General features: G+C 43.1%; 1 protein-coding gene across 4 annotated transcripts in view; it reads left to right on the top strand.

Annotated features, from left to right (window-relative positions):
* The first annotated feature begins 6,217 nt into the window (after positions 1 to 6,217).
* tns1b (tensin 1b) overlaps positions 6,218 to 15,487 on the top strand; it is a 116,229-nt gene continuing 106,959 nt past the window's right edge. For all 4 annotated transcript variants that reach the window (XM_053439499.1, XM_053439497.1, XM_053439500.1 and 1 more), the window contains exon 1: positions 6,218 to 6,371. In XM_053439499.1, the coding sequence (XP_053295474.1) occupies positions 6,357 to 6,371 (15 nt within the window). In that variant the 5' untranslated portion in view covers positions 6,218 to 6,356. The remainder of the gene's footprint in view (positions 6,372 to 15,487) is intronic.

Below are 15,487 nucleotides of genomic sequence, written 5' to 3'. Positions count from 1 at the left end.
GTTATTTGAATCTGTGTGTGTTCAATATGTCTCTGCTCGTAAACATTTTATTTCCTCCACTCCCAATTCATACCATGTGGTTTTTGAGGTAAAAGATTTACTAGCCAATAACAGTCGTGGACCAGTTGTGATTCAGTGGCCATGAGTGGCAGCCTTCGCTGTTTTTGTCCTGGAGCTTTTTATTCTAGGGTTATTACATTTGTGGATATTTGCGAGAAGGGCCTGGTTCTCAGTGCAAGGTGTTCGTCATATAACGTGATAACAGAAATCTATTATTTCAGTCTAGTTTTTAAAAGGAATGTCGCTGAAAGGCTTGAGAGGTTTATACAAATATGAAGTTTATTTTCATCTGATAATGGTTTATCACCCTAAGGTATTATGACACATAAAGAATCAATCTTCATCCCTTAGATTTCTATAAAGAATTATTATTTGTATGATGTATATGTTGTCATCAAAGCAGAGCTGCAATCAGGCTTGTGTAACACCAGCATCAGAGAATAGAGCATGAAGGTCTTTGGTGTTGATACAGATCTGGTTTCTTTGGTTCCACCTGGACTTTCCCAGACAGCATGAACAACATATTGGATTTCCTCAATTGAGGGGTTTTACCCTTTAAGCCCACTTCATTTTAAATTACAGTAGTCCCAGAAGTTCTGAGAACATAATCTGCTGCTTCTCTGCCTCCTGCGTGTCTATCTGCCTCGGCACGACTCTGAACATAGCCCGAATACCTCCCCATGATTGTGTTGCATTGTACTGTGTTGTCTGCTTCTAACTGGGAGCCGCCTCAGACTGGAGGCCACTGTTTGGCCGGGGGGGCTTGCTGGTGGATTGGGATCGTAAATCCAAGCTAATTAGATGGAAAATAAAAAGTTACTATTATGATTTGTCCTTGAGTGACTTTCATTCATCAAACTGTCCAGCTCCTTATTTATATATAAGGATATTTGAAATGGAAAATACTATTTACTCTCAGGAGCAACAATACGTGACATCCGCTTTCATGGGGAAGAAAACCTGCAGAAAATGTTTGCCTTGTGTATTTGATCTCTGCTGAAAGGTCGGGTGTTGTAGTCAGAGATAAGGTTAATGGATTTAAAGTGCTCCTGCGTTATCAGCTCCCCACAGAAACAAAACTGTTACTTCTCCCTGTTCTCGATAACATTCCTCTCTGGGCACTTTCACTTCTGTGTCGCATTCCTGGGAATTAGCTTTGACAGTTAACTCCAAATTGTCTTAAATTGACCACGAAGCTCGGGGTGAGGCTGAGCTCTTAACACCTTCCATCTGCATTCTGAAGTTCGGACTGTGACATTAGTATTCACAGGACACCATGTTTCCATGTGAGTCTTTGAGGGTAAATAATGTGTGTTGCCAAACCGAGGAGGCCCCGAGGCTTCTTCACCAAAAAAGAGTTTTAGCTGTGAAAAGTTTATAATCTAAAACGTCTGGCATGATTTTTTACAAAATTCACAAATCCTGCGGAGACATCGGGTATTCAACTGGTTGCAATCTGTGACCTCACCACTAGATGCCACTATATCCCACACATTTAACGTTTTCAATTGTAAATAGTGTAGTAGGGTTGTTTCAGTTTATATGTTGCACTGTGTCAGATACCTCATCCGTGATGTGCTGTTAATGTTACAGTCAACCGGATCTGATATGGCTGTAAAGATCATTAATGACTCAAATGTTTTTCAGGGATATAAGTTTATACCAAATATGGGTCACACATTTTGTAAAATCATGTGACACTCTTTGCTCGTCCTCTGAAGTGTCTCTGCCATTTTGACTGGAGACCAGTAGACATGAAAGAAAAAGGAAGACGGCCACTATACAGGGGAACACATTCCTTTTTAAAATGGTGGTTTGTAGACAAAACAACAGCAACAACTTCAAAGTAAAGGTTAGGACCACTTACTATGATTATGTTGATACTGAGCCTTTCAACCAGCAGATGGGGACATTGCGATTATTAGTTATCTTCCCTAAACTATTATTTGTTTACTCAGTAAATTGCACAAACATATCTATGTATTAATGTGTACTGTACTATATCTTCTGGTAATAACAGCTTTAGGTTAGCATCAGCATGTACGGAATATACCATTTCACCAGGAGACTTTTCCAATGTTTACAGAGGAGGTTTCACCAGCGGCTGCATCAGGAGTCGTTTAATCAACTCCACAGTCGGTCAAAGAGTCAATAACAATAACACACATGACTCATGACTCATCACTTGTACGTCCATCACAGAAAGTTCTGTGGTTTGGTTATTTTGGGGACAACACTTGAACATGAACACATCTGGGCTCCGGGAAATAAATGTCTGGACAAACACCCACAGCAGGTGAACGGCTGTTGTGAGACGTGTTCTCACTCCACTGGAAAAGTTCCATCTGGTTTGGGTGAGAGGTTCAGATGAGCTGCAGGCAGAGAGGATAGAGGCTTCATCCACATGCTGTGAAGTGTCCACACAATGACCTCCTCTATTCACACATTGACTCTATGAGACATGACACAGACTGACTGGGCAGAGAGCAGGGTTAAGTCTATATAATGTCCAGTTCAACAGACTTGAACATTTGTGTTAACACGTAGGGTTCTGGGTAATACCAGGAGGATTTCAGGTTTGGAGTGCATGTTCTAAATCCTCTTTGATTTGTCAAGTTTAGACAGGCGGCTATTAGTATGACCCCATTGACAAAAACAGGGATAGATCCACCCTGCAGCCAAATAACCAAAACTGTTCTACTTTATTAGGAAGAAAACATAATTAGTAAGAAGCTGATTGAATCCTTTTAATTTGTAGCTGCTCTCAGGCATGCACTGAACTTCAGAGACTTTTTATGTTTGAACGCAAATATCCGAGAGCCTCCGGACTTTCTGTGGACTTTTCTCAGCCTGGACCTCGATGTATAAAGTCAACGTGAGAATACAGGAGAAGATGTCTTGCTGGATTCACTGGATATTTATTTAAATAAAATAAATATATCTCATTGAAAAAGAGGAGACAGACAAAGAATGTTTGTAGTGATGAGAGCCGACGGCAGTTTCAAGTGACAGCCAGTATTGAGATGTGACACAAGTAAAGGAAGTATCATCCCCGGGGGTGAGACTTGAAAACGAAACACATTGAATGAGTGCTTCCCTGGTGTAACAAATCTCTTTTAGGAGTAGATGTTACTGGGTTATAAAAGTTAAAAAGACAAGCCTCTCTTCTCCCAAAGCCCTGAATGATTCCAATGTAAACACCAGTAAACCCTCCCATGCCGAGGTGACGGCTGTGTAATGTGCCGTCGCTGTCCTGCAACAAGGTCCGTTTCTGAGAAGTTAATTCAATTAAAGCAGACAAAAGGCCACTGGCACCAATAAAGCTCGGGTGAAATGTGAAGCCGCGCGGTGGTCACACACACACACACACACACACACACACACACACACACACACACACACACACACACACACACACACACACAGTCTTGCGGCCAGTCGAGCGTGGCTCACATTTGCATAATGCCCGACTGCTGGGCAGGCTCACCATCTCCATGGGCTACAGTTGGTGCTGTGAAGAAATGCGGCTCCGTGTTCAGTGTGTGTATCACAAATACACACACTGAACGCACAAACACTAGTGTATTTCTATACTTGTAAAGACCTCCTCGACAACTTTTGTCTGAATCTAAACTCTAATTAATGGTTTAAGCTAAACTTTAATTTCAGTGTCAACCATGAACCGAGATTCAAATGCAAACACACAAAGACGTCAAATTACCTTCACTTCACTTCTTTAAATATGATAAACATGAAAAGTCCAATAAACTGTATAAATGATATCAAAAAAAAAATATGACCCACCTTCTTGTCGTGTGTTAGAATTGTCGTCACAGAATCCGACTGAACCACCTCTTTGTACAGTTGTTGTATTTGAGAGCATTGTCGTGTTTACAGTCGGGCCTGTGTCTAACTCTTAATCGCACAACGTCCACAGTTCACCTCTAATTGAAATGCTTTGGTCTTCTTCTTATCATTCGACGCGTGTGGCGGAAAGTCACCAGCAGGGGGCAGTCTGTGCTGGAGGAAGCTTTGCAGGAGTTTATCTGCATTAAGGAAACTATTTGCTTTTTTTACGTGGTGGCTTAATCAGAAATGACAAGTGTGAGCTCATGCAACATGCGCTTCCAATTTAAACTCTCTGCCTCATCCCCGGCACACATGGGGCTGGGAGGACAGCACACACACACACACACACACACACACACACACACACACACACAGACACACACCACAGACACTCCTCTGAGCAGCAGCGTTCACGGAGGCCTCACTCATGGCTTAGCACTTTGAGGGAGTGATAACAATCAGCCAGAAAGTACCCCCCCCCCCCCCCCCCCTCATGTTAAAACCTAAGCACACAACGCACACTTTGATCCAGCTGAGGGGCTTTGGGAACGGCCTTAGGAAGAATGAACCCTGTAAGGTCCGGGGCTCAGAGTCTCACACTGCTCACAGATACAGACACAGTTGGGATTCCTCTGTGCACAAACACACGTGTGTGGACAGAAGCACATTCACATTCTTGCTTTTAACAGACAACAGTGGGATTGAGTCAGACATTGTAATTCGTATGATCGTGATGAAGTTTTATAATTATATGTTGTGCGTCTCATAAAAAACTGCTGCCGAGTTTGACATCGTCTTACAAATAAGCTTTGAGTCACATTAGTGATTGTTCAGAAAATAAAGAAAAGATTTATAACATCAGTTTGTGCCAGTAAGTGTATATTCATGTATGATTAAAGGACAGTAAGGAGCTGAACCTGGACCAGTTTAGTCTTATGTAATCTACTGGCTCTGTGTGAATTCAGATGTTTTAGTCATGACAAGACTTGACTCATGTCTTTTAATGAGGGTAATGGTGAACATATGTGGTAGAACATAAATATGCTTCTTGGATAGATGATTTGTGTGTGTGTGTGTGTGTGTGTGTGTCTGCTGCAGCACTGAGACCTCCTCCTCCACAACCCTGTGTTTCATCTCCATCAAAGTAAACAACCGTTGGTTCTTTCTGCACCTTGTTGAGCGGAGAGAGAACAAACTTGTGTAATGTTAATGTCACACGATCCTGCTCACCTCCTGCATGCTCTGCTGTGTGAGTCACCTCTGCCTTCATGCTCGGCTGGCAGCGAGTCTGCTTCAGTCTGAGGTGGTTTCCATTAAGGGTCTGACACAAAAACAAAGGTGGTGCCTGTTCGGTTACACGGTGTAGGGGAGTCATTTGCACGGGGGCGACCTTTTCACCTCAGCTGCCATCGCCTCAGAGAGTTGATTCATTCGCCTGCAACTCAAAGTGGTGAAAGTCAAAATGCAGAGCTGATGCAGGGCCGTTTGATTTCAATCTGCGTTTGTTTAACACACATCTAAAATAAACCATATCTTATTTTAACACTGAATACAAATGGCAACCCTCCACTTTCCTCCTTTAGCCTCTTTTAGCTCATTGTTTTCTGCAGCTATAGCCCCGTTAGCCGAGCAGCTACCTAGATACATGTGTTTGTTCAGAGCTGGTGGTTATCGAAATCAAATAATGGTGCTATAAATGACATTTTAATGCGAAGTTAGAGGCCAGAAGTTTTATTTTAAGTCGTTGCTTCACAGCTTGGGAGGGGAACCTTATCCAAAGCTTCCCTAAGTTATCAAACACATATAACTCCAACTTCTCCAAGTGCGATGGCTCGAGCTGCCTCTGTTGGGGGAGGAGTCTGATGTCAAATGGTAGTGATGATGAAGATGCTACTCACATCTGGATTACGTCTAAACCTCTTTCTGAAACAAATCATCTCCTTCATCATTCAGTTTGTAATATTTACAATTTATATAATAGCTTGAGTCCATATCTTAACACACCTGGAGACACAGAAAGTGTGAATTTAACTGTCAAAAAGAGACAATCATAAAATACGCCGATATTTAAAAATGGGTAAAAATCATAAGGAATGAATCTCGGAGAGCAAACAACAAGGTTTTGGTATTCTCACTTTCCACGATATGACCTCCTGACAGTGGCTTTCCATAGTGTGTGTGTGTGTGTGTGTGTGTGTGTGTGTGTGTGTGTGTGTGTGTGTGTGTGTGTGTGTTTCCTCTCTACTTGCTAACAATGCAGCTCAGGAAGTACGTCAGGATAAGGGCCAGGCCGCTGGGCTCTCTTCGGTCAGTGCATCCCGCTTTGAGGGACAGAAAACATATTCCCGTTAATCCCAGAAAAGCCGAGCAAGTGTTCAGGAAAGCTCTGGACCTGTGAACCTTTTTTTTTTTTTACTGGCCCAGGTGTCTTCAAAGAAAACCCTGCGATGTCCCTCTGGCTGGTGAGTGCTGTTTCAACTTGTCATTTCTAACTGTGGGTGGTCAGAGATCCGCTCCCAGCGTCAGGTCAGTCACACAAAACTATCAAATCCAAAAATAACTTGTGATATAGGTAAAGTAAAGGCTAACACAACCATTTTCCAAACTATAATATGGATTTTTAGATTATTCTTTTTCTTTTAGCAGAAGTTCAGTTTCAAATCCATACGTCTAAATCAAAAAAAAGTTCAGCTTTCAAATGTTTAAGTGATTTAAAGTTTAACGATTTGTAAATATAGAAGATTAAAGCGGCAGATTAATCCATATTAACCCACATAGGTTAATGAGATATTAAATGAGGAGCTGGGACCTCTTGCTGGGATTTGCAGTCTCATTATTGTCTGCAGAGCCAAAGCTCCAACGTAATGTGGTCATGAGTTGGTTCATGAAAAAAATCAAACTTTGAATCAAACAGCGAGAACAGAAAGAGGTAATACACCGTTTGATGAGATGAAGGGGTCACATGATCACTAGGTTATCTTTGTAAATTGTACCGATCCAATGTTTGTCATTTTTTATTCATCATTTCCTATGGACAGAGTTGTGTCTTCTTACTGCAGATGTGACACGCTTTATTTAATAGACCGTCTGCATGTTTTAATCTCAGACAGAAAGTCCGACTGTGCTTTGTCCCTGCGTCCGTCCCTGTTCCGTCCCGTCCTCTGAGGTGGAGGTCTCACTGTCCGAGGTGTCCATACAGCTCATCACTTTACAGCTGTGCACTAACCTTTGCTCTGATGACTGGAGTTGGAGTCACGTCTGCCATCGCCTCTCGTGCAACCCTGACCCTCGGCTGGTTGATGGAACAGACAGACCTCTTGTAATTAAGTCTGATATTAACTTTTGACCCCATTTTTAAACATTATCTCAGGAGAGGCCCATGGACATAAAGAAACAAATATATATTCAAGTTCGTAAATAATGGATAAACAGGTAAAGGTGGAGGCTGCTGCTGTTTTTATGGAGGTGAAGAAAGATGGAGCCGGCACTGCACTGCACCTTCATACCTTTTCATCACCTTGGCAAACATCCTGTTCATTTCTGCTGCGTCTGGGCTTTTATGAGGCAGCTGATGATTGCTGAGAAGACTTTGGTGTTTGAGGCCCAGGTTGATAATTGCTGCTCCAAAAGGTGGAATGGTCACTGGGGGGTACTGCGGGTATGGTGGCTGCTTCTGTGGAAGATAATTAAAGGTTAAATAGCTCACTTCTGGAATTTGTAATTTACTCCTCAAAAAGGATGAAGTTGGCCGCAAATCCTTTTTTTTCACCTCTGATTTATTAGTTTCCATGCGACCCCATCAATCAGCAGAAGATATCTCATGATCATATAGATTGTGAATCTTGAAGTCGTGTTTTTATGGGGGCCTTACCAGATGATAGTTGCATTCCACCACAGTCTGAATCCTCTTTATAATTTCTCAGCAGACACATTGTTGTAGCTCGAGGTCTCAGTATCACTTTCTTGCAGTCACAGAGATAAAGAGGCTTAAAGAGGCTTTGGCTCGAGAGCTGGGATTAGATCGTAGCCTCCCTTACACATGATATATATCTGAAGTGAGGACTCCATTTTGTCACCAATGCCGGACTTATATTTCCCATGAATGCCAATTTCCCTGAAACCCGTCTCCATCTGCTGAGTTAAGATAGAGCGATGTGTCTTTGTTATGTTCTCAGATGAAATGAGCTTTCACTTAACTCCCCCGTGGCTCTGTGCCATGTGCTTATACATTGGCCAGAAATGGAAGCCTTGGATCAATAGTGGGAGGGGCAGGGGATAACTGCTGCATTAATCACAGCCACTTTGTTGGGGGCAGTAACATGAAATGTCATATTTAAACAAATGGGTCTCCAGTGGGAATGCTATTATTAGCCATTAGTTAACTTGGTTATAAATGTGTTGTGCCATCGCAGCAGTGCTAACCAACAGATCCTGGAAATAGTGTCTGTGTCACTTTATGTTTGGGCAGTAACAGTCTCCTGCAGCTGATAAACAGGGCGTCAACTGGCTTTATGATGTCATTGGAGCTCAGTTAGACCTTGTCCCACTAAGTCTGCACTTTAAAATTCCGAGGAACTGTGGCACTGGCTATTAAATCGTAACTCAGATCAGTTTTGCAATTTTTATGCCTCCACGCTGGCAACAGGCGATCTCTGGGGCTCAATGCCTCAGGTCTGTTCAGAGCCTGGAAAGATGACATCTCAGGATTGTATTGAGGGAATTTCTTTTTCAATAAGCATGAATGTTCACTTGCACATATGATAAAAGATCTTTCTGATATCACAAAACATGTTTTTTGAGATAACTCATGTGCTAATTGTGATTTTAACAAGTTAAAGTTGGGAGGTAGAGGCATATTTTGGCAAGGAGTTAATTCTTGGTTTCTTAACGATGCTTTTAAAAAGGGACTTCACGCGTTGGTGAATGATATAAAATGAAACTGTTGACTGTACACAAACAGCTGTGACCAAAACATCTCTGTCACCCCCCCCATGTTGAAACCCTGACCGGTCACTTCCCCTTTTTATTCCCCCAGGAACAGAGACCCTTACCTCTCTAACCCCTCGTTCAGTTTCCTAGAACAGACAACAGACTTGATGTTTCCAGATTTGAAACCAGGCCATTGTTTGCACTGCAGAGAGGAAGTGCGCATGATATTGTCCCCACGCCTTCTATGGAAAGCCTCTGTCATTTTGCCAGTACTGTGTAATCTGTAGCTGGACTGGTCTAACAACGAGGACCGGCCTTCGACTGAGTATTTAGCTTCAACGTGACCAAAGTGTCTTTGAGCAAGGCACACAGTGCTGACTGCTCTGAGTATGTGTGAATCCCTGTACTTGGGATTCCCATTGTTAACTCCATCACAACTGTGGTAGTGCTACAAATACTGATGTTGATGGACAGAGAAAGCTCGGCAGAGAACTGCTGCTCCTTAAATAGGCAGATCCAACTAGGAGGCCCCCCCCCCCCCCCCCCAGGGTAGAGCCATTTTTTGGAAGTGGGGCAGGTTATGGAAAAACAGGAAGCAGCCAAATCTCACCACAAACAAAGATATGGAGTTTCCTCTGTGGCTTTATAGCAGATCTGGAACAATGCTGCTCTTTGTTGTTCTTTTGGGACCTTTGGGGTAATGTGACATTTGCAGGAAGGTGGAACCAAATTTGAATTTGTCTCATGATGACAATAGGTTAGATTTCATCAGCAGAAATGACCGGGGTCGTCCTGATACCTACACCAAGGAGGATATGTTTCACACCTGTCCCTTTGTTTATTGAAGCAAAAGTCACTGGACGGATTCTTTAACATTTACACTGATTTCCAAGGGATTAACTTATTGATCTCGGTGAAAACAAAAAGGCACATTTCACAATCAGAATCATGGTTTATTGCCAAGTAGGTTTATACATACACAGAATTTGCTGTGGTGGGTTTTGTGTAAGCATAAATATAAAAAAAATGGAAACAAAACGAAATAAAAGCACCATTCTAGTTTGAAATGTCTCTTTTTGCTTTTTCAAAACATCCGTTCTTGTGCTTTTTTTAATGTTAATATACGTACAATTCATTTCTTGTACGTTCCACTATATTAACCGAGGGAAACCAAAGAAGCAGTTCACGGTGATAAGTCATGGATGTGGTCTTCGTTCTCAATGCTATAACTAATTACTCTCAATGCATTCAGCCACAGACCGTTTAAGATGAGTCTGAAACTGCCAATCTGCAGAAGGACATAATCTTTTCTGCCATTGATGTATTTCACCGTCCTTGTCTCCATTTTGGATATCTTATTATTTAGGATATCTTTACCTCTTGTTACTTGGACATTAAACGGTCATATCATCATCAGCTGGAATGTACCTGCTTTTACATTATCTGTGCTTTACAGCTTCATTTGAATCACTGGGAGAATAATGTGACTTCACTTACCACATCTCATATTCATCGTCCTTTCTCTGCGACAAAAGATTCCCTCCAAGCCCCCCCCCCTCCCCTCTTTTCTACATTAAATTACAGACCCCCCCTCCTTTTTTCATCACTTTAAGTGCCTCCTTCTTTACCAGACGGCTCCGCCGGACCAGCCCCGCCTCCGCCCACTTCTGTCTTCCCGACCTCTCATCTTTCTCCTTCTCAGACTGAATTGAAGAAGCTGCAGCATCCAGAGACAGAGGGGACGGGGATGGATGCAGGGATGCTGCAGGGTTGCTAGGCGAGAGAGGGACAGATGCATTTAGAAATGACCTCAACTGCACTTTAAGGAAACATCTAGTCCCTGAGAGTGAAGGAACGTGCAGCAGTTCTTGGATCTGATCAGGAACCGTCCCAGGATTCAGTGCGTGGTTTGACTGCTGGTGTCTCTTACCTCTGGACACGGGATTTGAAGGACAGACAGAGAGGGAAGGGACACGCTGATTAAGGAGTGGCAGCAGTGGAGGACGTGACAGGTTCTTCAGGAGAGAATGGGTGGACTCGGTTGGTGTCTCGCCACAGTCCTGAATTGGGTCAAATTAGTTTTCTCCTGTGTCTTCCCGTTTCGGAAACAAAGGACGAGCAAGAAAACGGTACAGTTCACATTTTAAATGTATGAATGATAAATCTGTTTCCATCAATTTAAGGCTCATGCATCTGTTTATTGAACTTGGCCTCATCAGTGTTCAGTGATATTCGTCCTGTTTATTAGAGAGCAAGCAAAAGCTGCTTATGTATATGAACACTACAGCACAAGCTCTGGGTTGTGTCAGTGTCAGTTGTTCTGTCTGTTGATCTGTCTATTGACTGGTTCACCACTTTGGTGCAGACTCAAGCATCAGCTCTTAAATGGATTGGCAGGAAATTTGGTACTGGCATCAAGTGTCCCCAGAGGATGAACCCTAATGGCTCCCTGAGGAGATTCCAGGACTTTTCTTCCAGCGCCATCATGATCAACATGGCCACCATTACACCTGCTAAACATAAGCATATTAACATTTTGAGATGAGATTCTTCACTTGACCCCATCTCTCAATGTCTCAACTTTTCCATATGCAGTTGCAAATACAACTGTGAAAAAGACAAATGGGAATGAATCCAATATTTGCAGAACATCCAGCCAGTGATGGGTCTGACGTGAGCTCATGTGATAAAGGATGAAGAGATAAAGACATTAGGACGCACACATGGACACAGTCTGACACCAGGATATTACCAGATTGACTTTTCCCGATAGAAGGTCTGTGCTGGTTAATAGAGCCATTAATCCTTATGCACACAGGGTTCATCTACACACCAGCTCGTCCTTACTGGAAGCACAAAATGTCCCAGTCAGTGGCTGGTGGTCTGGCCCTTGGAGCTCTTTAGCATGCATCTCCCTCTCTCTCTCTGTCTCTCTCCATCTTCCTCTGCTGCCACTGTGATGGTCGCTGTGCCTCGAGGTGCTGGACAAGCACTTCACCTGCAGATGCCCACAGCTCGGTCAATGGACTGGTTTCCAGTTCTCCCAGCTCTGGTCTGTGTTGGCTCGGGAGTTGTCGATCAGCTAAGGCTTAGCAGGGCAGTGAGCTGGTTCCTGTGTGACCTCTGAACCTGACCTGACCTGTGCTTCTCTTAATGATGATCAAATATGCATAGTTTGACCTGTGACCTTTATCTTAACTGTGCAATAACTTGGACTTTTGGGCCACTGTGGGGGGCGGCAGAAACTAGCAGACATCCCATTGACGAACAATCTTAGATAAAGTTGATACAACTGATTGATCTGCAGATACTTCTTGATTTTTCTTATGCCCTGTACATAACATCAGAACAAAAGCATATCTCTCTTTTCCGCAGCCCCGAACATGTGTTTACTGTATGAAAATGACTCTCAGGATAAATCAATCATCAGTAAAGGTTTGTGTGCTGCTCGGGGATTTGCAGTTAGCACACAAAGTTCTTTTAACCTTGAAAGTTGGTGAAAGCAGCCGCCTGCTGTGTCGGGTCTGAGTCTGAGATCAGTGTCAGGTGTTGATTGAAGTCACTTAACTGCAGTTTGAACCTTTTCTGTCATTGATCTCATGCGGTGGTTTAATCTATTACAATCATGATCGTGATTAAATCTCACTCTTCGTGTTGTGTTGTTCAGTATGTGTGTGTCATGTCCCCCCTCACAAAAACAGCTGAGGGCTTGTCAGTCGCAGGAAGTGGACGCCCTGTGCGCTGCTTTAGGGAACAATCAACTTCACAATGTTCTGCCCACTGTTCTGTTTGGATATTCATGGATATATTATATTTATATTTAACTTTCTTTGATATGTAGGGTCTGTATTTCTGTTTTTACCACAAAAGCCTTTTATTTGACAATAAATAAAAGATTAAATGAGCCACAGCCGGTGTGGTTTACACGCACAGACACACAGTGGATCACTTTAACACTTCATCTAAATGAAAACAAAGCCACAAAGTGACTGTTGTCTCTGTGGGTCAGTGTGTTCTGGTGTTTCCTCACACTGTCCCACAGCAGAGAGAGAACAGAGGGAAACGTGCACACACATGTGAGCGTTCTGCACCGGGAGGGAGGGAGGGAGGGCCTGGGTCTGTATTGTTTTCAACAGATGGGAGTCATGGGGGTGGGAAAGGGTGTGTGTGTGTGTGTCGGTGGCCTGTTGAAGTGTGTTCTTCCTCTGTCTGTCAATAACTGAACTCCCCCCCTTCAACTAGCAGGTTCTAGGACGTCAGCCAAGACGAAAGAACACCCCCCCCCCCCCGTGCTGTTTACACATTCACTCTTTACTTATCTCAGCTCACGAACTATCTGGATCTGCACCTCCATCTATTACCCCTCTATCTTCTCACCGCTCCGATTCCCCTCACTTGCTCTTTTCCTTCTCTTATCCTCTCGGTGGTGTTCTGCCAGTGAACAGGGCGGTCCAGCTTCCAGTTCTCTCCTCTGTTTACTCGTCTTCACTCGGTTCAAGGACGGCGACCTGTCACCGTTTAATCTTCCTAATTGTGCGAGGGCCTCGCTGTCGTATGCTGGGTCTGGTTTACAAAAGAAGACAGAAACGGTTCAAGGTTAAAGAGACACTAAAACAAATCCCCCAAGAGATCTGATTAGACTTGGAAATATGCCCATTCTCCCTTTGCTACATTACAACATCCCTCCCTCTCTCACACACACACACACACACATAGACACACACACACACACACACACACACTCCCTCCGCTACCCCCGCAGGCCCTCCTGTTTTTAATAATACAGGATATTAACTGTGCTGTGTGAGCAAGTATCTGTGTGTGACTCTGAACTTGGAGGCAGTTTGTCTAGTGACCACCAGGGGGCGGTGCTGTGGCACTTTGTGTATGAACTGTGTGTGTGTTTGTCTGGTGGATAATGTCAGAGGTGTAACACAGTCTGTTGTGAGTGTGGTGCCAAAGTCACATTTGGTCCTGGATCACTTTGTCTTTGAACAGCCATCATGACTTCTCTTATAGCTGATGAGCACAATACTAAAATAGAAAGTAACATGAAATCTCTCAGAGGCATAAATCAGTTGGGAATAATAAAAAACAAGAATCTTCTAGTGTTATTTATAGGAGATATACTGTGTTTGTCCGAAATAAATAATGCATCATGTGCTGTTTGTCACACGTGTGCTCAGAGGGAACTACACAACGTGACACAATACAGGACAAGAACAGGGTGTACAATGCTGTGAAGGTTTTCAGTTCAGTACAACTAAGCTCTGCTGGACCTCATTTAGTTTCTCATGTTCCAAAGTGGCTCCGCTGGGCCGTGAAGTGAAATGTAAATTCATCAAATAGAAATAGAAACCATTTAAATGAGTGTGTGGCATTTCAAAGGTGTCACTCACAGGGATGAAGCTACAACTCAGCAAACAGGTCTCCATCAGTATCCCTGCAGGTTATCTGTTTTTATATGGTTAGCATTTAATTCTTGATTGATTCAAAGTAAATTGTTTTGAATTGTTTTTCAATTTAAGCCATAAAAATGCACAAGATGCAGCAATACTTACAAAATATATTGTTTCAATTTTTTGAGTGTGTGTGTCTGTTTGTGTGCAGGTTTTGTGTGTTGGTTGGTTGAGTGGGATCTGGCCTAAATGTTTTCTTTCAACCTCTCTCTCCTTTGGTGAACTGGTCTCTATAGGGGCGGCCTGCAGGAAATACCAGGGGATTAATCCTCTGTGCCACTGGCTGAGTGTGTTTGTATGTCTGTGTGTGGGTGGGTTTGTGTATTTATATAGTGTGTGAGAAAGAGGTGCATGTGTGTGCACGTGGGGGAGAAATAGGTGGTTATTGGTGGATGTTTATGTGTGTGCATGCAGTGTGTTTATGGTTTAAATTAAGTGTGTTTATGCCTTTTAGGAGGTTGTCGGTCTGGACTTTGTGTAATTCTGTCAAGTCAATCAATCACATTTCATTTGTATAGAGCCCATATTCACAAATAACAATTTGTCTCGTTGGGCTTAACGAGGTGCGACATCCTCGGTTCTTAACCATCAACAAGAACCACTAAAAAAACCCTGTGAACACTAACGGGGGGGGAAAAGGTAGAACACGTCAGAGAGAGAAACAAGTGAGGGATCCTCTCCCAGGACAGATGTGTATCTGATCCACAAAATAACAATATTTACAACATTGTAAAGTAAAAACAGTTTTTAACATAATGGAAAAGTGTGTAAAAGTATTTATACGTCAGAAAATGTCTGATAGAAAGCGAGAAAATTTGTGTGTGTATGTTAATGGTGGAGGTTTACAGGTGTGTGTAGCCCACAACTGGATTTGCACGTGTGTGTGTGTGTGTGTGTGTGTGTGTGTGTGTGTGTGTGTGTGTGTGTGTGTGTGTGTGTGTGTGTGTGTGTGTGTGAGAAAAACCGAATACCCGTACAAGAGGATAAAGAATCACGCATGGGGCTAACATGGTCATTGATGAGCAGTGAGAACTTAATGAAGCAGGTTTTGCTTCCTGGCCCCTCTGTGTTCTTTCTCTTGAGGGGGGGGGGGGGGGGGGGGGGCAGCTGTATTTGGGGCCACTTCTACTCTCAGGGGTGGATCCTGCAGGACTGTTATTATTTTCCCTGATAAGTAGCAGGACGAGGGA

Source organism: Pleuronectes platessa, chromosome 14 (assembly GCF_947347685.1).
Source record: "Pleuronectes platessa chromosome 14, fPlePla1.1, whole genome shotgun sequence".
In the NCBI taxonomy this organism is placed as follows: domain Eukaryota; kingdom Metazoa; phylum Chordata; class Actinopteri; order Pleuronectiformes; family Pleuronectidae; genus Pleuronectes; species Pleuronectes platessa.
Note: the sequence above shows the minus strand (reverse complement) of the source record. Positions and strands in the feature narration are given on the sequence as shown.